General features: G+C 43.0%; 1 protein-coding gene across 3 annotated transcripts in view; it reads right to left on the reverse strand.

The window, feature by feature from the left end:
• LOC117355460 (acetyl-coenzyme A synthetase, cytoplasmic-like) overlaps nt 1-24,764 on the reverse strand; it is a 156,046-nt gene that overhangs the window by 123,928 nt on the left and 7,354 nt on the right. For all 3 annotated transcript variants that reach the window (XM_033934055.1, XM_033934054.1, XM_033934053.1), the window contains one exon: nt 10,636-10,727. In XM_033934055.1, coding sequence (XP_033789946.1) covers nt 10,636-10,727 — 92 coding nt within the window. The remainder of the gene's footprint in view (nt 1-10,635; nt 10,728-24,764) is intronic.

Below are 24,764 nucleotides of genomic sequence, written 5' to 3' on the forward strand. Positions count from 1 at the left end.
AAAAAATGGCCGCTCTTTAGTGAATCGCGCTGAGCGGCGCTGAGCTAATCCCAAAGTGCCTATCTCAAATAAGCACTTATCTCAAATAGCTTAAGCAGCTATTTTCAAGGTGCTCTGATCATGGGCGCACTTCAGTGAATCACCTAGATAGGCACTCTAGGGAATGCCTAGTTACGTCAGCTCACATGACGTCATCAGCGTGAACACAGAAGCTGCAGCATATGTTGGCAGAAGACAGCCTAACTTTTTCTCTGGCTGACTCTTCACTCCTGGTCAGCCTCTTTATTGAGAGAGAGCACCACTATTTTGTGGTCCCAGGCCACATAAGGAGCTATCTCCGATACAGGTAAGGGGGAATGGCTCATTGGGAAAGGGGGGGGAAGGAAAACAGAAATTGGAAGTGGGAGAGGAAAGTATTTGGACCTGGGTTGGGCACAGAAGAGGGAAATGTGCAAAGAATAGGGTTACTAGATGTCTGGATTTATCTGGACATGTCCTTTTTATAGAGGACTGTTTGGGTGTCTAGATAATAATAATAATATAATAATAATAATTTTATTATTATATACCTCCAAAGCCATGGTAGTTCGAGGCGGTTTGCAACAATAAGAGCTGGACAATCAGTGAAAATAATTGCAATGATGTCGTCAAGTACAAGTGGAAAAGGGCGGATACAAGTTGAGTGGGAGTGAGTCAGAGTGATAGACACAGAGTAGAGGTATCGAGTACATGTAGGAAGCGTGCATGGTAAGGCATTAAGAGTTCTTGGTTACAAATCAGTTCAAAAGGTCTTCCTGAACTGGAGGGAATGTGCCCAGGTTTCGACATAGTCTCTCCAGTCTAGCTCCCACCTTAGAGAGAGTGTGTCCAAAACCTGGACACATTCCCTCCAGTTCATGAAAACTTCCAGACACCCAGACAGTCTTCTAACAAGAGGGCAGGTACAGGTACAGGTAAATCAAAACATCTAGTAACCCTACTCTATGCACATTTCCCTCCTCCAGTTCAGCCCTCACCATGGATTTGGGAATGGTTCTTGTGAGTCTCTCCTGTCTCCACATAACCTCCTCCAGTGCTGCCATTTCCAAACTTTGGGCAGCTGGGGCAGGACAATGGTAGCAGGATCACTTGTTAACGTTGCCATCTGCCCAAAGTCTGGAAATTGCTGCACCGTGGGGACAGGGAGACTTGCAAGAATCATCCCCTACCCTAGATGGCCATGGTAGGAGAGACACCAACTGCATGGGTCAATGATTGGCTGAGTGGCAGACTTCAGAGGGTGGTGGTTAATGGTACCCTATCTAAAACATCGGAGGTGACCAGTGGAGTGCCTCAGGGCTCGGTTCTGGGTCCACTCCTTTTCAACATATTCATAGGGGATCTGACTCAAGGGCTTCAAGGTAAAATAACACTATTCGCCGATGACGCCAAACTATGTAATATAGTAAGTGAATGCAGTTTACAGAATTATATGGCGCAGGACCTGCTTACATTGGAAAGTTGGTCCTCAACCTGGCAGCTAGGCTTCAATGCTAAGAAATGTAAGGTCATGCACCTCGGAAGCGGAAATCCATGCAGGACATACTTCTTGAACGGAGAAACTTTAACTAGGACTTCAGCAGAACGAGATTTAGGAGTAATCATCAGTGCAGACATGAAAACTGCCAATCAAGTGGAGAAGGCTTCATCTAAGGCAAGGCAGATATTGGGTTGTATCAATAGAAGTTTCGTCAGCCGAAAGCCTGAAGTCATAATGCCGTTGTACAGGGCCATGGTGAGACCTCATCTGGAGTACTGTGTGCAATTCTGGAGGCCACATTACAGTAAAGATGTGCGCAGAATTGAATCGGTTCAGCGGACGGCCAGGATGATCTCGGGGCTCAAGGGTCTCTCGTACGAAGAGAGACTGAACAAATTGCAGCTCTACACTCTCGAGGAACGTAGGGAGAGGGGAGACATGATCGAAACATTTAAGTACCTCACGGGACGTGTCGAAGTGGAAGATGATATTTTCTTTCTCAAGGGACCCTCGGCCACAAGAGGGCACCCGCTCAAACTCAGGGGCGGAAAATTTCATGGCGACACCAGAAAGTATTTCTTCACAGAGAGAGTGGTTGATCATTGGAACAAGCTTCCAGTGCAGGTGATCGAGGCAGATAGCGTGCCAGACTTTAAGAATAAATGGGATACCCATGTGGGATCCCTACGAGGGTCAAGATAAGGAAATTGGGTCGTTAGGGCATAGACAGGGGGTGGGTAAGCAGAGTGGGCAGACTTGATGGGCTGTAGCCCTTTTCTGCCAACATCTTCTATGTTTCTATGTTTCTATGTAACAGACATCCAGGGAAACCTGGGCCATATAGAGGTGAAACTAGGGGTAGGCAAGGGTGGGACAGAGCACTGTGGGTGGGATAGGTTTGAGACTGTGGTGGTGAGGGAGGAAATGAGCAGGGTATGGGTAGGGCTGAGGGTGGTGTCAGTTATTTATTTGTTTTGGATTTACCAAATCTGGTACCCTTGCAAACAACAAGTTGGGGAAGGGGGGAGTAGTGGTGCCTGTCAAATGACACCAATTCTGTAAGAAGGTGCCTAACACAAAGCCACGCCCACATCTAACATGCATAACGCCTATTTTTTTTAAGGCCGCCTACATTATTGGAGACGCCTTCTTACAGTATCGCTATTTCTTGATAGGCATCTAACTTTCAATTATTGGCAATTAAAAAGCTTAATTGACCTTATTATTCAATTAAGTTAGGTGCATATCTTTCTACCACAAGTTACACTGGCTGCCGTTCGAATCCAGAGTTCTATTTAAGTTCTCATGCATCTGCTACAAAACAATATTTGGTCTGTCACCGGATTATCTTTACCCAAACTTCAACCTGAATTACAACAATAAGAGCTCCTGCAGAATAAATCTGTTCGCTTTTCCCTCACTGAAATCGTGTCATCTTAAAAGATTCTTCTCTTTTCAAGCGGCCAAACTGAACTCATGGCTCGCCCAAATTGTGCTGGATGCCTCTTCTTATCTCGATTTTAGAAAACAGATTAAAACTCAACTCTTCAACATACCAAATCCTTAACGTTCTCCATCACTATCCCTTCCCATTCTTATAAGATTGTTGTTCCCTCCTATTGGCTTGTATGTATTTTTTTCCTTCACTTAAATTGTAGACGTATAATTTGTTTGACTCTATGATTGCTTTGTTATGTTCTTCAGTTTCAACTGCATTGTTTGTATTTCATTGTTTGTATTTCATCTAACTGCTGTGAACCGCCTAGAACTCCCTGGGTATGGCGGTATACAAAAATAAAATTATTATTATTATTCATAATAGGCGCCTAACTTTAGGTGCCGGTTACAGAATTTGGGCCCACTCTAGAGCTTGGATCTAGTCAAGGATCATTGCTTCTGGTACCAGAGTTGAAAGTCTCTAAATTAGAAGCCAAGTGTAAGGGAGATTTTTTTTTTAAAATCTTGCTATCTTGCACCCCTATACTGTAAGTTACAGGAGGAACATTCTGTTTTAAAAGAGGTTTAAAGAGCCATCTGTTCTGTAAACTAGCATTCACTGCTGCTCGATTGGCCATTGCCTCTCGGTGGAATCAGGTGCCTTCTCCCACGTGGGCCCTGGTGGAGCAACGTCTGCTCACTTGGCAGAATCTATATCACTTAACGGCTTTGAGGCATGGTAAACTACATGGCTATGCTCATGTGTGGCGTCAATTTCGGGCTTCTATGGGGGTTTGTGGTAGGGGTGGTCGAGGGCCTTGAGCTGACCTTGAAATTGGACTGGGTGGGCGAAGCTTGGGGGGATCCATCTCCATATTCCTTTCCAATATTTGGTCTATGGTTGGTATAGATTATTCACAACCTTATTGAAAGTAGTGGGTATTGTGTTTTGTCCCTGGGGGGTGGGAGGGGGGGTATTGGTTGTGTCTGGGTGGGTATTATAGTTTATTTCGTTTGCAGGGTGGCACATGTCTATATTGCTGATTGTAGCTCTGTGAGCTAATTTGGAGTGTGATATTTTGCTCTTTGCATTTGTGTTCTTGCATTTCATGTGCACTTGCTATGTACTGTTTGGAGTGTTTTTTCAATAAAAGCTTTTCAATTAAAAAAAAAATAAAATAAAAATAAATAAATAAATAAATAAATAAATAAATAAAGAGCCATCTGTTTCAGTAAAATTTGGGGTTTTATTAGAAGCTAAGTAGGTTTTATAGTGTATTGATGCACTTTAGTTTGTCTGTCAGGGACTGTCTCGTCTGTGTTTTGATGTATAGCGCTGCATATGTCTAGTAAAGCTATAGAAATGATTAGTAGTAATAGTAGCTTTATAGAATACTAGTCTTTAAGCCCGTTACATTAACGGGTGCTAGAATAGATGTGTGTGTCTGTCTTTCTTTCTGTCTCTCTCTCTCCTTGGCCGTTTTCTGTCTTTTTTCTTTCTGTCTCTTTTTTCGGCTGTCCACCACCACCTCTTCCCTGCTCCCCCTGTCCAGCAGCAGCCCTTCTCCCTTTATTTTACCTCCCCTCTGTCCAGCAGTACCTCTTCCCTGCTCCCCCTGTCCAGCAGTAGGCTTTCTCCCTTCCTTTTACCTCCCCCCCTGTCCAGCAGCACCCCTTAGCTGATCCCCCTGTGCAGTAATACACCTTCTCCTTCCCCCTGTCCAGCATCTGGTAGCCCAAAGTGGGCTGGCCTAGCAAATGCCCCGAGGCTGCTGCGTTTGCTGGTCCGGGGGTGAGAAGAGGCGTCCCGGCAGTGCAGGAGTCAAACCGCCCCCGCTGCTGAAATGGCTGCACGTGCTGCAAATAGAACACGGCACGGAAGCAGAAATCACGGTGGCAGGGATCACGCCGTGTCAACTGCGCATGTGCGGGTAAGGGTTTTATTATAGAGGATTAGAATATGCTGTGGATGTGTGGACAGTTGTTGGGGATGTTGTCTTTTCTGGGGGAGGTTTTGCAGGGGAGTGCTATCCTATCAATATTTTGGTTTTCTTTTCCAACCTTTTTTCTTTTTACTTTTTAATTGTGCAGTACATCAAACTGAATAAATCTGTACTTGATGTTGGGTTCCATATTAGGAGTCAACACTCAGGAAAATAATTTTGGAGGTAGTCTGTGGACAATATGTTGAAATCCTCAGTACTGTGTGCAGCAATGGTAAAAAAAAAGAGCATATGTATGGAATTATTAAGAAAGGGACAGAAAATAAAATGCAGATTTGAATTCTCTGTAGCAATCTGTAGAGTGACCAGACCTTGAGTGCTGTGTACATTTCTAGTTATCACATCTGAAAAAAATAGTAGTAAAAATAGAAAAGCTATAGAGATGTATAATTGAATTGATAAAGGTAATACTTCCTTGTGAAGTAAGACGGGTTAAGGCTCTTCAGCCTGCAGAAGAAACAGCTGTGAGGAGATATAATAGAAGTCCATAAATCATAAATAAGGTGGAATGGGTAAAGAGGAAGCAACAGTCTATCCTTTCAAACAGTACTAAGCCTAAATGCACTCCGAGAAACTAATAGGTAACACATTTCAAACAAATCAGAGAAAGCATTTTTCACTGGAGGACAGGCTGCTAGGCTTGATAGGCCTTTGGTCTGATCCAGTACGACACTTATGATGTTCTTAATGAGGCGCAAGCTGCTACACAATTGTGTGAAATTTTAAAGTGGCTTTTGAAAAAAGTCCCCTATTCATATAGAACAGAGCATCAGTTAGAAATCACCCCATGGCTTTGTGATCTCTTTGCGCATCCGACTCATCATGACTGTGAAGTCTTGGCCTTTGTACGCTTATTAGTCCCTTCCTCGCTTATTAGTCCCTTCCTCGCTTATTAGTCCCTTCCTCACTTATTAGTCCCTTCCTCATTATGCAGCTCTCTCAATAGGAACCCTACATTACGGAGCACACTGCAGCTCTCAGGCCTTGTTTCAACAAATTACTGTATATAAAAGCAGGAGCACTAATGACCTTTTCTTTGCAATTTTTTAGCTTACCCTGATACAAGCTGATAAAGCTGCTATCTTCCATAAATACCATCTGTTGCAGCCGAAGTTGGCCCCATTAGTGAGCCCGAATGAGTGGGCCCAAATTAATAGATACCATTATGCACCTCCCAACCAATTAGACTCTCTCAGCAATTTGAAATAGTAGCATGTTTTCAAGAGAAAAATGCACAGTATTTCTGACTGAGCAGTGGGAGAAGGGCAAGTTGGGGGTGAGCGGAGGCAGGGTGTTTTGAAATGATGTTATCTTGTAACTACAGTAGCTTTTTGAAGCCAGTGGCATAGTAAGGGGGCGGGGGATAGTCCACCCCAGGTGCTGTCTTCAGGGGGAGCACCGGCACTGATGCCTCTCCTTCTCTCTGCCCCCCCGCTTACCTCTTTAAATGTTTGCTGGTGCAAACAGCATTTTCCACTTGCTGCTCGTGCCAGCGTTGGTTCCTTTCTGACCAGGATGTGATGTCAGAAGGGAGCCGATGCTGCTCACGCCGGTGAACATTTCAAGAGGTATACAGGGGGCAGGGGGCACTCAAGCGGTGGGGAAGAGTAGGGGGAGCACTCAAGCGGTGGGGAAGAGTAGGGGGGCATCCAAGCAGCAGGGAAGAGTGGGTGTACCCAAGCAGCAAGGAAGAGTAGGAGGCGCCCAAGCAGCAGGAAAGAGTAGGGGCACCCAAGCATCAGGGAAGAGTGGGGAGTGGGGGGGCACACAGCACGGTGATACTGGGCACCACCACCCTGGGTGCCAACTTCCCTCGCTACACCAGTTTGAAGCTTTGCTGTAAGAGATCTGTAATATATACTTACATAGTAGATAATGGCAGATAAAGACCAACATGGTTCATTCAGCCTGCCAAGATAGGTGGCCAAAGTTGAACTTGCTGCTCCATGTAGGTTACCTCCCCTTTTTGTTGTTAAAGGTTGCTACTATTTGGGTTTTTGCCAGGTACTAGTGACCTGGATTGGTCACAGTGAGGACAGGCTACTGGACTAGATAGACCATGACCCAGTAAGACTAGTCTTATGTTTTTATGTAAGTGACACTCTATGGAGGTTACCCCACTCTATGCTTTCTCTCTCTGTCTCTTTTATGTATGAGTCAGTTATTTTATTTAATTTGGAGTAGAAATACTCTATATTTTTATTCCATTCTCTTCCCATATAGGAATCCACCATTTTTAACCCACACCATTTTTAATTCCATCTACAGTTTTCATCCCCACCATCTCCACAGATCATTCAAGGCATCCACCACTCTCTCCACAAAATACTATTTCCTGATCTTGCTTTTCAGTTTCCCCCCTGAAGCTTTATTTTGCATCCTCTAGTTCTCTAGTCTTTCAATTTTTGGAAAAGAATTGTTTGTTCATTTATGACAATCAAACCAATCCATGTTCTTTATCTTCTGACATTAAACAGGTTGGGGGTCACACTGCTTTGTGGAACGTGTGGTCAGGCTGTTAATACCTTTTCACAAGCCTTATGACAATGTCAGCATATCAAAGTCTTTTGAGTTCACATCCTACATTATCTGGGTAGACTTTGAGGAGTCGCTGTACTGAGCTCCCCAGTGGGGGTATTGTTTGGTAAAGTGGCCAGCTATTGGGTTTTGGGGTTGGGGAGACATTTATTTTTTCCATAAGGCATGTTATGGTGGGTCATAAATGTATAATGCAGTATTGGTTGCAGGGCTCCTCCACCTGGATTCTGGCACTGGAGAAATCAATTTCATTGCTTATTGCTCTTTGAACTTAAAAGAAATAACTGACAGCACGCCGTAAAAGACAATTCCTGTTAATATGGGAGCCTTACCTTCAATCTCTACCACATAAAGCCAGGAGTCTGGTCTTGAATATCCTGAACTTGTAAGAACAAGCTTGTTCCATGTTGACTACCTAGTGCCACTGTGGCTGCTTGGGGAGGGTGGAGGGTAGGGAAAGGGGGATGTTGGTATGGGGGGTTATACTGTTTAACAATGTAAAGCAAGAAATGGAGATGTCCAATGAAGTCCTTTATTAATCCAAAAACTCAATGACTCAACATGTACATGTTTTGGCCTAAAGCTCTGATGGGCTCAGATGCCTAAGGCCCGTCCCATAGGAGGCCTGGGAAGGAGGCCTAAGACTTTGGTTGGCCCAGGTGCCTATGGCTGGACATTCAGCTGAAAGGTACGAGGGGTTGGGGGCAGAGTTAGCAATTTCTCCAAGTAGTTATTTATTTATTTAGTTTTACAGCCCATCCTTCCCAGGAGCTCAGAATGGGTTACAAGGATACTTACACAGAGGTTTTCAGGTATAATAACACACATGCTACAGGATCGATTACGAGCTACAGAAAATTGAGACAGTTTTCAATAACACATGCTTTGGGGAAACTAAGAACACTTATGCTTTAGTGGATCTATATGTTACAGGATCAATAACAAGCTACAGGATAAGTACACACGTGTTACAGAAAATTGAGATGGTTTTCAATAACACACATGCTTTAGGGGATCAATAACGAGCTATGGCAGACATGTCAAACTCTGGCCCGCAGTGAGTTAAAAATTGGCCTGCCAGACATTTTCAACTTTATACTCAATCTGGCCCACCGGCATGAACTGCTGCTGCCGCCGCCGCCGCTGCTCTTCACTCGCATCTGCCTTTGTCTGATCTCCTCTTCAAAGCAGCCTGCTGAGGATCGCTGGCCGGCTGTAGCGAACCTCACAGGCCGTTGTTGACCTCGGTAGCACATTCTCTCTGATGCGATCCCGTATGTCAGAGAAGGGGCGGGATCGTGTCAGAGGGAACATACTAGCGAGGTTGACAGAGGCCTGCGAGGTTTGCTAAAGCAGGCCAGTGATTCTCAGCAGGCTGCTCTGAAGAGGAGACCAGGTGAAGGCAGATGCGCGTGAAGAGCAGCAGCAGCTGCTGCTAGCTGGCCAGAGGAGACCAGGAAGCCGGGATGGAGGGAGGGTAGGAACGGCAGGCCAAATATGAAGGTGAGACCAGGAAGAAGGGGGGAAAACATGCAGGCCTTCGGGAGGGGGGCGGGCCCTGGTGTAGAAGTACCCAGAGGGAGAGAAGGAGGGGTCCAGACGTGCCGGTCTGAGGTGGAGTGAGGGGAGAATAAGGATACAGACATTTAAGGACACAAATGGGGATACTGGATACTGCAGGGAACAGAGTGACCAAGAAAATGCTAGATCAGGGGTGGGTGAAGAATGACAAAGGGAGATCATAAGCATGGAGAGAGGGAGTAAGGACACAGAGTGGATACTGGACATGTGGGAGAGGAAAGCACCACTAGATGCAATTCTATAAATAGCGCCTAGTGGATGATTGATAATTGCACTTTCCAGTGCCTAGAAGTTAGGCAACATTTATAGAATCAGGGTCTAAGGGCCAAATTCTATAAACGGTGAACTGATTGTAGGCTGCAGTAGATGTCCTACTGCTGTCTAACCAGCCAATCGGGATGCACGCTTTCTTACAAAAACAACCCAAGACAGGTTGCCTACACTGTAGGTGTCTGTGGCAGGTGCAGGGAGGCATCTAGAGACACTTAAGCTTGCCCAAGGCATGGTTACACCCGGAAGCGGCCTTAGACAAGCTTAAGCTAGGGCCACAATAGGTGCCTGAAAAAGGATGCACCGGAGAGGGGCCTATGGCCCTGATTGGCCCAGGCACCTAAGGTCCCTCCCATAGGACATGCTTTAGGCACCTGGACCAACCAGAGTCTTAGGCCTCCTTCCCAGTGTATTCTGGGATGCACTGGCAGTGGTCAAACCCTCCAATTGGCCAGATTCCTAAAGCCACTCCCATGGGAGGGGCCTTAGGTGCCTGGGCCAATTAAGGCCTCCCGGTACATCCCAGGATGCTCTGGGAAGGGGAAGGCCTGCCATTCTGAAGAGGTGGGCCTGCTGGCCAGAGGGAGTAGGCATCCCTCCAGCCGGGCTTGCTGATAAAGGTACGGGGGAGGTCATGAGTTTGGGGGGGTTGCCGGCAGAAGGGAGTGGGTTTCCCTCCTGCCAGGGATTGTTTCGGGATTTGCAGCAGGAGGGATTGGGCATTTCTCCTGCTGGGGGTTGTTTTGGGGGTTCCGGCAGGAGAGAGTGGGCATCCCTCCTGCTGTGGACAGTGTGGGGAGGGGATTGGGGGCGGCAGCGGGAGGGAGTGGGCACTCCTTCTGCCGGCCGACTTGCAGTGAGGTTCCCTGCCGCGGCCGCTCAGCTGATCATGGTAGAGAAATTCCCTTGCTGTTATTAGCTCAGTGGCAATGTGATTCTCTAAATGGCGCCTGTGACATGGACGCCGGTTAGAGAATCAGGGTAGTTAGGTCCGTTAGGAAAGACATGATTCCATATAGGATGCCCATATTCGATTCTTAAAAGCCGCTTAGGCGGCTGCTGAGACTGGGTGTCCTATACAGAATCAGGCCCTAAGTATCCACAGGGTCATTACACTTGCAGTTAATATGCTTTTCTGGGATAATTTTATCAAGTCATATAGGCACCTATGTGTCCTTATAAAATAGCCAAAAACTTGGTGCATTCTACTCATAGACGTGCAAATCTAAGCAACCTATTATAAAATTACTTTCTATTAGAAGGATGGGATAAGAGTGTTGTTCATACCTAGTTTCTTTAGGACATTGGACAACTTGCAGACTTGTTTGAGCAGACAATAGTATGAAACAGCCGTGCTGACAGTGGGCTCGTTGCCTTCCCTGAAAACAAAAAGAAGCAATAAAAGAGACAAATCAGTAAGAAAACAAAAATCAATAACTACCTTCAGATAAATTTTCAAAGACAAGCAATTCTGTTCAAAGTAGAATTTTTATTGAGCCAAAAGACAAAGCAAAGGTATAGTATATACATGTAGACAGCACATAGCTCATGTTTGAACAAACCAAACAAAATTCGAATACCTAAGATCCCACCCCAGAGCCCCAATCCCAGAATTAGCATCAGCAACCAAAGAGTAAAACAAACTGGTAAATAAGAGAAAAATAAGTGCAAAAGACACTTCAGTAATTCAAAAGTCTGCTAAGAGCCAGTGGAGTCGGAGTGGTCTAGAAGGGCTCCCTAGTTGCTTGGAAATGAACGCCACGTGCCGAAGAAAAGTCCGTAAATTTTATGGTGTTTCCAAGCCAGCAAATTAATAAGCTGTGTCCTCCGAAGAGAAAGAGTGGGAGCATCAATGTCCAGCCACCACAACAAAATGCACTTCATGGCCACCAAAACTGACCATTTTGGGAAGGTGTTTGTTCCTTTCTGTCGAGAATGATGAGATGGAACTATACCAAACAGCAAAGTTGGTGAGCACCAGATAGTAATCTTCCAAATTGTCTCAATAAAAGTAAAAACTTGGACACAAAAAGCCGTGACATGAGGACAGGACCAAAACATATGACCCAAACTCACCTCTTGGTGGCTCATGTCCTGTTTTATAATTACAGACCAGTGATTCTGACATCGGTGCTAGGCAAAATGGTAGAGACTGTTATAAAGAAGAAAACTACAGAGCAAATACAAAAGCATGGATTAATGAAACAAAGCCAACATGGATATAGTCAAAGGAAATCTTGTATTTCCATCTACTACATTTCTTCGAAGGCATGAATAATCATGTGGATAGATGTGAGCTGGTCAATATTCTGTATCTGTATTTTCAAAAGGCATTTGACAAAGTTCCTCATAAAAGACTTCTGAGGAAATTAGAATGTTATGGGATAGGAGGTAATGTCCTATTGTGGATTAAGAACTGGTTAAAAGGTAGAAAACAGAGAGTAGGGTTAAATGGTCAGCATTCTCAATAGAGAAGAGTTCCCCAGAGGTCTATGCTGGGACCACTGCTTTTTACATATTTATCAATGATCTGGCGATGGGAATGACTAGTGAGATACCGTATTTTTTGCTCCATAAGACGCACTTTTTTCCCCCCCAAAAAAAGTGGGTGGAAATATCTGTGCGTACCCCCCCACCCAGTACCTTTAAATTCTGGTGGTCTAGAAGTGTATCGGCAGGAGCAAGCTTTCCGCGTTCCTGCCCCTCCCTCGCTGGACTGCTGCCTCATTATGTCAGGGCCAGCGGCGCACAAGGCAGGAGCGAGCTTTTTACACTCCAGCCTGGGCCCACGCCACTCCTGGAATGGCTACTGTCAGTTCTCCTATCAGGCACCTTTATGGGGCAAACATTTGGATCAATTAATCATGACTTCTGGTACTTACCTAGAATTCAGAGGTGCATTTAAATACATATCTACATGTTAAATATTTAGGCAACTAACTCTCCTTATTCAATTGTATACTTTATTCTTTTGTGAACTGCATAGAGCTTCACGGTCCTACGGTATATAAGCTGATTGTTATATTATGAAAATGTGGGAGGGAGGTTCTGGAAGCCAAATTTAGGTAGCTTAGGTAGAAAGCTGAAATCCAGATCCTCCAGGGTAGCATTTTCAGAAATGCTCCCAGTTCCAAGCACAGGACCCAAGATGCAGGCAGAGCTCTGAAGTCTCAATGCGTGGTTGAGACGGTGGTGCAGAGATGAGGGATTTAGATTTGTTAGGAACTGGGTAACCTTCTAGGAAAGGGGGAGCTTGGTCCGAAAGGAGGGACTCGACCTTAACCGAGATGGAACTAGGCTGCTGGCACTAATGTTTAAAAAGGAGATAGAGCAGCTTTTAAACTGGGATGCAGGGGAAAGCAGTTTCCCAGGAGCGGATGGTTCAGTGTGAGGTATCCTTGAAGGATACTATTGAAACAAGATATTTAGGGAGTTCCAGTAGAGAGATTTAATAATGGTGAAAGAAAGCCAGGAGGGTTTAAGAGGAAGGCGGAGTAAAAGACTCAAATTTTCCCTATCTTCTCAGCAGACTAGTTACAAGGAAAAAACACAATTTGAAGTGTTTGTATACAAATGCAAGAAGCCTAAAAAATAAAATAGGGGAGTTAGAGTATATAGCACTGAATGATGAGGTAGATATAAGGCATCCCAGAGACCTGGTTGAAGGAGGACAATCAATGGTATACAAATTATATCGCATGGATAGAGTAGATCAAATTGGAGGAGGGGGGCTTGCACTATATGTTAAGGAAGGAATTGACATAGACAGCAGTATGGAATCCATATGGATAGAAATTCCATATGTGAAGGGAAGGAATATAAAGGTAGGGTTATACTACTGTCCCCTGGGACAAAATGAGCAAACAGATGAAGAATTGCTTTCAGAAATTAGGAAAGCTGGAGAATTGGACAACAGGATAATAATGGATGATTTCAATTACCACAATATAAATAGGAGAATGAGTAAGTTCTCCTTCCATAAACACCTTCCAAAATTCTTACTCAAAACTAAAAAAATTGAAGTTCATTGCCTAACTTTGTGTACTGTTCAGAACAAAAAATGGTAGTTGACAAACCATTAGGTAGGAGAAAAAGGCCTCAGTTATGCTTCATAGGCTGCAAAAAAACTCCCCAACCTTCACTAATTCCAATTATGTATGCTTCCGATTATGTATACTTCAAAAATCTTCAGTCCAACAAAATTCAACACAGCATTCTGCAGACAAATACTTCCAAAGGCAACACAGCAGTGGTATAAATATCAAAAAGTTACTTAGCTTGCTCTCATTTTCAGCCTTATTCTTCAGTGGTGTTCTATCACTCAGAACTGTGAAATCCAATGTCGAATGTTGCTACTCTTTGGATTTTTGCCAGGTACTAGTCACCTGGATTGGCCACCATGAGAACGGGCTACTGGGCTTGATGGACCATTGGTCTGACCCAGTAAGGCTATTCTTATGTTCTTATGATGCATGTGGGAAAGAGGAACCTGAACTATAGCTACATGATGCAGGGTTCCACATTAGGAATCACCGCCCAGGAAAAGGATCTAGGTGTTTTTCTTGATGATATGTTGAAAATCTCATCTCAATGTGCAGTAGCACCTGAAAACTAGGCTTTTCACAAAAATGTAATGCTCTCCTCTCCCCTGTACTCAACCTCCAAACCCAATATGTTATTCCTTCTTATATTAAGCTCTTGTAAACCGTGCCGAGCTCTATAATTATGGAGAGGATGCGGTATATAAACTTAAGGTTTAGTTTAGTTTAGTAGTGGCTAAGAAAGCAAATAGAATGCTATAAATTATCAGAAAAGGAATGGAAAACACTATGTGCAACTCTGGTTGCATCTCAAAAAAAGATATAGCAGAATTAGAAAATGTGCAGAGAAGGGTGATAAAAAGGATGGGACAACTTCCCTATGAGGAAAGGCTAAAGCAGCTAGGGCTCTTCAGTCTGGAGAAGAGACAGCTCAGGGGAAATATGATAGAGGTCTATAAAATACTGAGTGGAGTAGAATGGGTAGATTTAAATTGCTTGTTTACTCTTTTCAAAAATACTAGGACTAGGGAGCATGCAAAGAAGCTACTATATTTAAATTTAAAACACCCTGGAGAAAATATTTCTTTACTCAATGTGTAATTAAACTCTGGATTTCATTACCAGAGAATGTGGTGAAAGCAGTTAGCTTAGCAGGGTTTAAAAAAGATTTGGCTAATTTTCTATAAGAAAACTACATAAGCCATTATGGATTTGGGGAAATCCACTGTTTATCCCTATCTGGTTTTACTCTTTGGGATCTTGTCAGAAACTTGTGATCTATGTTGGCCACTGTTGAAACAAGACAATGGGCTTGATGGACCTTCAGTCTGTTTGGTACGGCAACTCTTACGTTCTTATGGCATGAGCCAGGTGAGGCAGTGGCTGAGGGCACCAAAGTTCAAGGGTGCCAAAAGCCTACCTCACACACTCTTCTTTCACATCAGTAAGAATCCATTTTGCTTTTGTTTTGTCTCTGTACAGTCTCTGGCATACCTGCAGTAGTGCTAGTCAGTGGCGTAGTGAAGATAGGAGGTGCCCAGGGCAGTGGCATCCCTCACCCTCTTCTCCACCCCCACTCCTTCCTCACCGCACATGTGCCTTCTCTTCCACCCTAGTACCTCTTTAACTCTTCGCCAGTACGAGCAGCATCTCCAACCTGCTGCTCACACCCAGGGCAGGATTAACCAGTAGGCCCAGTAGGCACATGCCTAGGGTCCACAATGGTCAGAGGGTCCGATGAAGGAGGGTATCAAAACAGTTTTTTCCAAATGGCGATGGGCCCCTCCAGCATCGATCAGCAATGCGGGCCCCCCCCCCTGTACAAATGAATAACTGGTACAGAAGGTAAGGGGGATCAACTACAATCTTTAAAGAAAGAGAAGAAGCATTTAGGGAAAACACATCTGGTGGGTAATAAGAAAAGATATAAGAGCAAAGATAAGTATAGAAAAGAAGGAAGAGAAGTTTGCGACCTATGCGTAGGTCTAATTAAAATTTAAGTTTTAGATCATGAGATTTAATGATTGGTAAGTTATACTATCTATATCTCAAATGCAACCTTATACAGGAAACTTTTTAAAGAACTTTTAAATTTTTCTAAAGAAGATTCATTGCATAAGTAAATTGGTAAATTGTTCCAGAGCTGGGGGTGCTATAACCGAGAAGATAGTAGATCTTCTAGTCCCTATTACTTTTAAAGAAGGGATAGTCAGTAAATGCTGTTCTGTTGATCTAAGTGCCCTGAATGGAGAATACGGCATCAAGAGACAATCCAAGAAAATTGGAGCATTAGATGTTGAATTTTAAATGTTAACAGTATAATTTTAAAAGTTATTCTATGTGTAATTGGTAACCAGTGTGCTGTTTGTAAAAGTGGTGTGACATGGTCATATTTTTTTGAATTAGTAATAATTTTATTGCTGTATTTTGTATTATCTGTAATCTTCTTATTTCTTTTTGGGTTATACCATGACATAAAGTGTTGCAATAGTTAAGCCTAGAAATAATTAATGAGTGAATGAGAATATTAAGAGCTTCTGGTTTTAGAACTTTTTGATAAGGATCTAATGAGATGTAACTTATAAAAACAGTTTTTAACCACTGAACCAATCTGATCATGATAAGAAAATTCCTGATCTAATATCACTCCCAATATTTTCGTTGTTGTTACTCTTTGGAGTGGGAAATTATCTAGGAGTATCTGCGATGAAAATTTAAGATCATTTTTCCATGGAAAAAACGTTACTGAAAATTTTGTTGCGTTCAGGGCCAACATATTATCCTTACGCCATTGGCTTATTTGTTTTAACTTATTATTTATATTTGTTATCTCATTGGGGTCTGCTGTATTTGTAGGGTACAGGAGTTGGATGTCATCTGCATATGCAAAAGAAGAAAATCCAATAGACTGACTGAGGGTTAAGAGAGGTGATAAAAAGATGTTAAATAAAAGTGGGGACAGAACTGAACCTTGAGGTATCCCATAAGAATTAGTGTAGTTATTCGATGGTGAATTGTTAAAGATAACTTTAGCTGACTGATCTTGAAAGTATGATTTAAACCAATTTAATACTTGGTCGGAGAAGTTAAAATACCTGGAGAGGCATTTTTGATAAGATGTCTAAGTCTGAGTTTGGACGTTTTGGGAAAGACATCCAGAAATCCAGTAGAGAAAATGTCCCTTTTCAAAACAGCAAGATGTCTATCTTTTTGAAAATTACCTATCTAAATGTTTTGGCCCTTAGTGTATCTATCTTTTTTGCCCATTTTCAAATTCAAAGATGTCCAAATGAAAAACATACAAAAACAAGCAATTGGGACATTATTAGCAAACTGGCCACAGACAACTGAGCAAAGGTGCACTCTCAGGGATACTGCAGTGAACTTCATATAAAAAGTCCTAGATGCACGTCACTATAATCTGCTTATATTGTATGATAAGCACTCCAAAACCCACCCAAAACATACATCACCCACCTGTACATCCAAGTCTTATAGCCTTGGTTTCAATCAAAACCCTTCCCTATCCGTTTTCCCCTTACATGTTCTTCTATTCTATAATGTATTGTAGTTCTTTCCCTTTTTTCCTGATTGTGAAGTAAGTCTAGTGTTCGTCTGATTGTATTTGCTCATGTTTGTTAATTTTCTCTTTTTTAAAATATTGTATATCGTTTAGAAAACTGATAAGCGTTTACATCAAATTTTAAATAAAACTTGGAAACTTGGGGCATGCTCCCTTATGAACAGCACAAAGCCGCAGTCTTCGTCCTTTCCTGATCATCCAGATATAGTGAAAATACTCACGGATCACTGGGAGGTGCTGGAGGGTTCTCTGAGAGTCGCTAGAGGCATGTCCAAACTCTACCCAACTTTGAACATGGATAGATGAACTGCCTCTTTCAAAGCAGCCTTTTAGTCAGTGTGCAAGTACATCATCAAGAGTTCCTATGAGCGTCGGGAGCAGCATGGGCCATTCAGCGTGGCTCTCTGCGCTAAAAACTGCTAGCGCAGTTTGACAAAAGAGGCTCTAAGTACATTTCTAACCACATTACCACATTGTTATGAATAGCCTAGCCAGCCGCATTATGAGGATATTGTAGGACTATGAATGGCTTCTAAATTTGTCCCAAACTATTTCAAATTTTAACCATATCTTATCTACATGAGGTACAACATATTCAAACTTGTGGAGGCATGGTCTGATAAAGACTGAATTTTTACCATAGTCTTATGAACCACCCTACTGACCATTTTAGTAGCCTTCCTCTGGACTGACTCCATCCTGTTTACATCTCTTTGAAGTCGTGGTCTCCAGACTGGATGCATGTGCAAATTTTAATGAGTCTCAATTAATTTCAATTTGGGCACGCAAATCTGTTCCAAATTGCACAACTCATTTACATATGCCCCCAATTAAGAGTTTGAACGTTTACCTGTTCCTTAGCATGTAAGAATAGCTGAAGTGGCAAGTTGCAGGGTTTTTCTTCCTAGCAGTGAAGTATGCAGTCCTAGACTATTGCTAATGTACTTTTACTGAGCAATAACATAATACATTCTTCATGTAGAATTTAAAATGGAAAAGAAGAAACAAACTAGCATACAGCAAATTATGTGGAAAAAGACTCGGAAAAGGCACAACTATTAAATGAATATTTCTGCTCAGTCTTCACCCGAGAAGCGCCGGGGCAAGGCCCTCAGCTACAGACAAGGGTTAACTCGGCTGACCCATTTAGTAATTTCAAGTTTACACCCAGCAGTGTCTACGATGAGCTGTCAAGGCTCAAGGATAACAAGGCTATGGGGCCTGACAACCTACACCCCAGGGTGCTCAGGGAGTTGAGTGATGTCTTGGCGGAACCGCTGTCCATGCTTTTCAACCTCTCCCTTAGTACAGGCAGTGTCCCATTGGACTGGAGGACGGCTAACGTCATTCCACTTCACAAGAAAGGCTCAAAAATTGAGGCAGCAAACTATAGACGGGTGAGTCTCACATCAGTATTGAGCAAACTAATGGAAACCTTAATCAAACACCAATTAGACACAATCCTTGATGAGGAGAACCTACGTGGAGTCCCTGGACATCGTATACCTGGACTTTAGCAAAGCATTCGATAGTGTACAACACCGCAGGTTGCTAAGCAAAATGAGTTCTATAGGATTGGGCGAGATATTGACAAAATGGGTTGGGAACTGGCTTGGAGGTAGGTTTCAAAGGGTAATGGTAAACGGCACCCTCTCTGAAATGACGGAGGTGATCAGTGGAGTGCCCCAAGGCTCGGTCTTGGGCCTGATCCTGTTCAATATCTTCATAAGTGACTTGACAGAAGGGCTCCGAGGTAAAATAACATTATTCGCCGATGACGCCAAGCTAAGCAATGTAGTGGGCAAAAGCACAACGGACAAAAACTCAATGCCCGACAACATGATGCACGATCTACTCCTACTGGAGCGCTGGTCTAGGACCTGGCAACTCAGTTTCAATGCCAAAAAATGCAAAGTTATGCACTTGGGTAGCCAAAATCCATGCAGGACTTATACCCTTAATGGTGAGAGCCTAACAAGAACGGTAGCAGAGCGAGACTTAGGGGTGATCGTCAGTGAGGACATGAAGGCTGCCAATCAAGTGGAGAAAGCTTCATCTAAGGCAAGACAAATCATGGGTTGCATACACAGGGGTTTCGTCAGCCGTAAGCCGGAGGTCATTATGCCATTGTATAGATACATGGTGAGGCCCCACCTGGAATACTGTGTGCAATTTTGGAGGCCGCATTATCGCAAGGACGTGCTGAGGATGGAGTCGGTCCAGAGAATGGCCACTCGGATGGTCTCGGGACTCAAGGATCTCCCGTACGAGGAACGGTTAGAAAAATTACAGCTAAACTCACTCGAGGAGCGCAGAGAGAGGGGAGACATGATCGAGACGTTCAAATATCTCACGGGCCGCATCGAGACAGAGGAAGATGTCTTCTTTTTCAAGGGTCCCTCGGCAACAAGAGGGCATCCGTGGAAAATCAGAGGCGGGAAACTACGAGGTGACACCAGGAAGTTCTTTTTTACTGAAAGGGTAGTTGATCGCTGGAATAGTCTTCCACTTCAGGTGATTGAGGCCAGCTGCGTGCCTGATTTTAAGGCCAAATGGGATCGACACGTGGGATCTATTCACAAGGTAAAGATAGGGGAGGGTCATTAGGGTGGGCAGACTGGATGGGCCGTGGCCCTTATCTGCCGTCTATTTCTATGTTTCTACACCAGTGTTTCTCAAGTTTGTCTTGGAGTACCCTCTTGCCAATCAGGTTTTCAGGATATCCACAATGAATATGCATAAACATGATTTGCATGCACTGCCTCCATTATAATGCTAATTTCTTTCATGCATATTCATTGTGGTTATCCTGAAAACCTGACTGGTAAGGGGGGTACTTCAGGACCGACTTGAGAAACACTGAACTACACTACACAAACTAGCTTATGTGAAAAAAATTCCAACTGAGGCTAAGGTTCAAAATTGCCAGCATTGTACTAATACCTGAATATAATACAGTAGGGGAACAGTGTATGGATGCAGAAGCCAGCATCCTTTACTGAGCAATTTCACCCGACACATACACATGACTATAGCCATCTACAAAAAAAAGCTACATTGTGGTCACTTTGATTCATCACCTGTTGATGAAAAAATAAGCCTCTCTGGCAGTCAGATGTGGTGATGCCTGCATAACCAGTGTGCTACCGCTGTCCTTATCTGCCTACCTGCCAGTGAACTGTAAAAGTACACAGTACATTTGTAATGAAAATTGTGTAAAACAAGCAGCAACCTAATGCTACAGGAGTCCAGCGCCTAAAACTGTCAAGTCAGCTGTACTTGCAAGGCTCAGAGAGGTTACTAAAGGCCTACCAGCTGGGGGAGGGCGAGAAAGGAGAGATTTCACTTGTCAGATTTCTTCACCTATCACCTCCTCTATTCTGCCCACAGCTTTGTTACCATTCTCCACTCCAGCCCTTCCTTCTTTCCTTCACAGCCTTTCACCCCTTTGTTCCTTCATAGCCTTACTCCGGACCATCTCTCAACACTTCTTCCACCATCCATACTACCCCCGCCACTATACACTACTATGCATTTCAATTACTGCTTTTGAAATCAGTGCACTAAAGTGTTATCTGCAGTGTTTAGTGGGAATTGTGAATTCTGGCACTTCCTACTACTAGATATGTTGGGAATAACTAAGACTGGCTTCCACTGTTTCAATTCGAGTCACCAACAAAAATAAAAAGGATGAGGATAGGAAAGAGGGCTCCTGTTACTGGTCAGGGTCTGAAAAGTAGTCTTCTATTGGCTATATAATGTGAAAGTTCCACTCCTGTACCATCTGCTGGCAGGAAAAGTGCATATTCTAGTTAAGAACATAAGCATTGCCTCCGCTAGGTCCATCGTGCCCAGCAGTCCGCTCACGCGGCGGCCCAACAGGTCCAGGACCTGCACAACAAATAGTCCAAGGACAGCTAGGACATGCACATGCTAAGAATGCCGGAACTTATTGTTTTAGGATAGCAGGCTGTAAGAATCTTAGCTAGGTTACAGTACATGCACTTTGTTTGTTAATCCTTCATAGATGACTATCTAAAGCCCTGTGTAGTCAAGAAATATTTCAACAAGAGAGAGAGAGAGGGATAAAGAGATCTGAGTTGATAACCCCTGAAAAATTTGAGCTCCATAGATTTAACCAAAGACGTTGAAGCTTGTCATAATTAATCAATCAAAATAAAGATTCTTTTGATATATGAAGACAGACTATCATATTTGAATATGTGCCTTGCCAGAGGAGAAACAAAATTAAACAAGTATAGTAACCAAAATATTGTGAAATGTGTGCGAGAGCCCTCAGTTCACAAAACCGGTTGAACCAACCGACCCCCTCGATGGAGGGTTGCTTTATAGACCTCAACTCAAATGGATACAGTACAATCATTTGGAACATCCCTGGGCCTCTAGCAGTGTGTGAATAACTGTAAAAAAGAAATAATTCAGCGTTCCAAGTTGACATCTTCGACACACGCCAACTCCTTGCTCGAAGCAACCGGTTCCTGAAGAAGAAGTGAAGCTTCCGAAATGGAGCTCTGTCAAACCTGATTGTTTTGTGCTGCGTGGAGCATACCATACTCAGCTACAGTACATTGCTGGGAGCATATCAGAAAAGTGATAACATCAGTACGTTTTTCAAAAGTTTGTAATTGCACAATCGGACAATAGAGTGTGTTGTGGCAAATGGCATAACTAATTGAATGACTCTAGAGACTATTGTTACATTAATATTGAATTTGCACACAGTGGAGATTTGGAACACTAAATTGGTTACACTTATTCACACACTACAAGAGGCCTGGGGATGTTCCAAAAGACTGCACCCATTTGAGTTGAGGTCTATGAAGCAACCCTCCATTGAGGGGTTCGGTTGGTTCAACTGGTTTTGCAAACTGAGAACTCTCGCACACATTTCACAATATTTTGGTTACTGTATTTGTTTAATTTTTCTCCTCTGGCAAGGCACATATTCAAATACAATAGTCTCTCTCCATATATCAAAAGAATCCTTATTTTGTTGGGATTATTACATTCTTTTGCAGTGGGTTTTTTCATTTCAAAATCCTTTTGATAATTAATCAAGAGCACTCATATGTAAAATATCAATGCAAAGCAATTAGCCTTTTTAAAAAAGCTGCCTCTAACATCACACATCCCCAATCCCAATTTAATCATAAAACCCAAGAATTGCTACCTAATATCACACAATCACAAACCCAAGATAACACCAAATCAAACCTAATCCCACCCCTTTCAGCATTCCCACATGCTCAGGGTTTGCTAGATCCTGTCTCTTCCAAAACTGCAAGGGACCAGTAAGCCTTGAGCATGTGTGGATGCTAAAAGCCTTACATCAACCACAATGTCTTCCACAACTATGCTGACTGCCACACTATGCCACTCCCCTTACGCAGACACCTAGTCCATCTAGTGGTCAGGCCAGCCCTGCATAAGTATAATTAATTGGTCCTTTGAATCTGGAATTTTGAGGAGTGAATGAGGAGATGATTGCACTTCTCTGGTTTTAAAACCACCTAAAAAAGCCAAAAATTAAGCATGTGGAACACAGCCTCTTATTTGGCTTTCCTTGTATATGTAGTTGTACAAAATCTGGCTCATACATGTGTAAGCTGTAAAATCTTAAATTACATGCATAAATGCCAGTAACACCCATTCTTTTTTAATTGTTTTCTTATTTGCATATTTGTTATATAATGGCTGTTCCTACTATATATATGCTGACGAAGACGTGTGCATTCCAGCATGTCCTTATACATATTTTACAAAAGGCTCTTTTCCTCCAGCGAGCCTTGAGGGGTGATAGACTCAAGACTCATGAATAATGTTAGGAAATTCTTTAAGGAGAGGGTGGTAGATGCCTGCAATGCGCTCCCAAGGGAGGTGATGGAGAGGAAAACAGTGACAGAATTCAAAAAGCAGGGGATGAACACAGAGGATCTCTATAATCAGAAAACAATGGTATATACTGAAGAACTAGGCCAATACTGGGCAGACTTGCACGGTCTGTGTCACGTATATGGCCATTCAGTTGAGGATGGGCTGGGATGGTTTAGATGAGCTGGAGTGAGTTTCGACGGAGGCTCCAGTAGATGCCCAATACCGGGCAGAGTTCTGGGTTTCTGGCCCAGAAATATCTAAGAAAAAGAAATTTTAAAATTAAATCATTACATTATAAAGAGTGTATGTTTGGGCAGACTGGATGGACCATTGAGGTCTTTATCTGCTGTCAATTATTATTACTATGTTACTATAATGTTGAACTTCCAACTTGGATGGCATTTTTCCGACACAGATGTCCTGCGCACATTAGAGTCCCTCTCCATTTTGCAAGATACATTTGTACTTGTTGACCAAGATATTACCTTTTTTTCTGACAAACAAAACAGGGAAGCAGATCTCCACAACTTCAGACGTGAAAAGACGAACAGTGGAGAAGTACCAAGGTCCAGGTGTGCAACTTTATTTCAAAACTTTATAAGTGCGACGGCTCGACACACATGTGTTTCGGTCTATTAGGCCTGCCTCAAGAGCCTTATCAGTAACCTTCGTCACTATGTAAAGTAGCGCACATCAAAAGCACTTATAATGAGTCTTTGAATCTTGATGACACTCACAGTAACCACATCCAGGAGAGTGGTTTACAGAGTTTTCTTAGTCATTATACAATATAAGCTGCCTTGCGCAGTCACGGTACCTTTTTTTCTGCAATCAAATAAGAACGCCGGAACTTATTCTTTTAGGCTAGCAGGATGCAAGAATCTTAGCTAGGTTACAGTACAGAATAAGGGCCTGTTGTACGATCTGCCAGATGTAGAATTGTTACAGGACATTCTGTGATGTCAAAGATCCTGTAGCCAGCGTGGAAGCACAGGTTCACACCTAATGTACTACTGAATTGCCAGATCCTGGTTCCTGCCCTTGCATCACCTCCTTCCTGGAGGAGCATTTTACAAAAGCATTCCAAGGTAATCCATTCAAAAGTCAGGTTGTAATGCACCCTCATGAAACAGTCTAAATCACCTGAAAATGTGACTTCTAAATGTATATAGACATATGCTTCTGGGTATTTATTTTTATTTATTCAATTTTCTATATCGTTCTCCTAGGAGAGCTCAGAACAGTTTACATGAGTTTATTCAGGTACTCAAGCATTTTCTCTGTCTGTCCCGGTGGGCTCACAATCTATTTAATGTACCTGGGCAATAGGGGGATTAAGTGACTTGCCCAGGGTCACAAGGAGCAGCGTGGGTTTGAACCCACATCTACCCTCTGTCTTCCTGTGGAGCTTTCTGGAAGAATTAAATTCTGCATGGATAATGAAGAGAACAAGAGATCTCCTTCCACATACAAAGCTACAAAAGAAAAGAACTTTCAAATTAAAAATTTCTTTCTCCTTTTACTAACATAAAGCACCATATTGTAACATGATATATCCTGAGTGAGAATGCTGAGGAGGTAACTTTATAAGCCATTTCTACAGATAAAAAAATATATTTTACAAGTAGAAACAGGTATTTCTTAAATTTCCAGGGCTAGACAAATTTAGATATTGGGCAATCCCTACTATAACCCAAATGTAAATGTTCCTTCCGTGTGGCTGCCTCTACCCTTCTCCCTCCCTGCAAATGCACCATAATGGGTGTGGGGAGATCATAGAAAAAAGGTATGTAAATACTGTATACACAGTATACACTGTTTATATAGTATTTACACACTATCTTATGCATTTGCATTGTGTGCACACAACTTGGCCATTTTACCATAGGACGTCAGTC

The sequence above is a fragment of the Geotrypetes seraphini genome, chromosome 2 (assembly GCF_902459505.1).
Source record: "Geotrypetes seraphini chromosome 2, aGeoSer1.1, whole genome shotgun sequence".
Classification (NCBI taxonomy): Eukaryota; Metazoa; Chordata; class Amphibia; order Gymnophiona; family Dermophiidae; genus Geotrypetes; species Geotrypetes seraphini.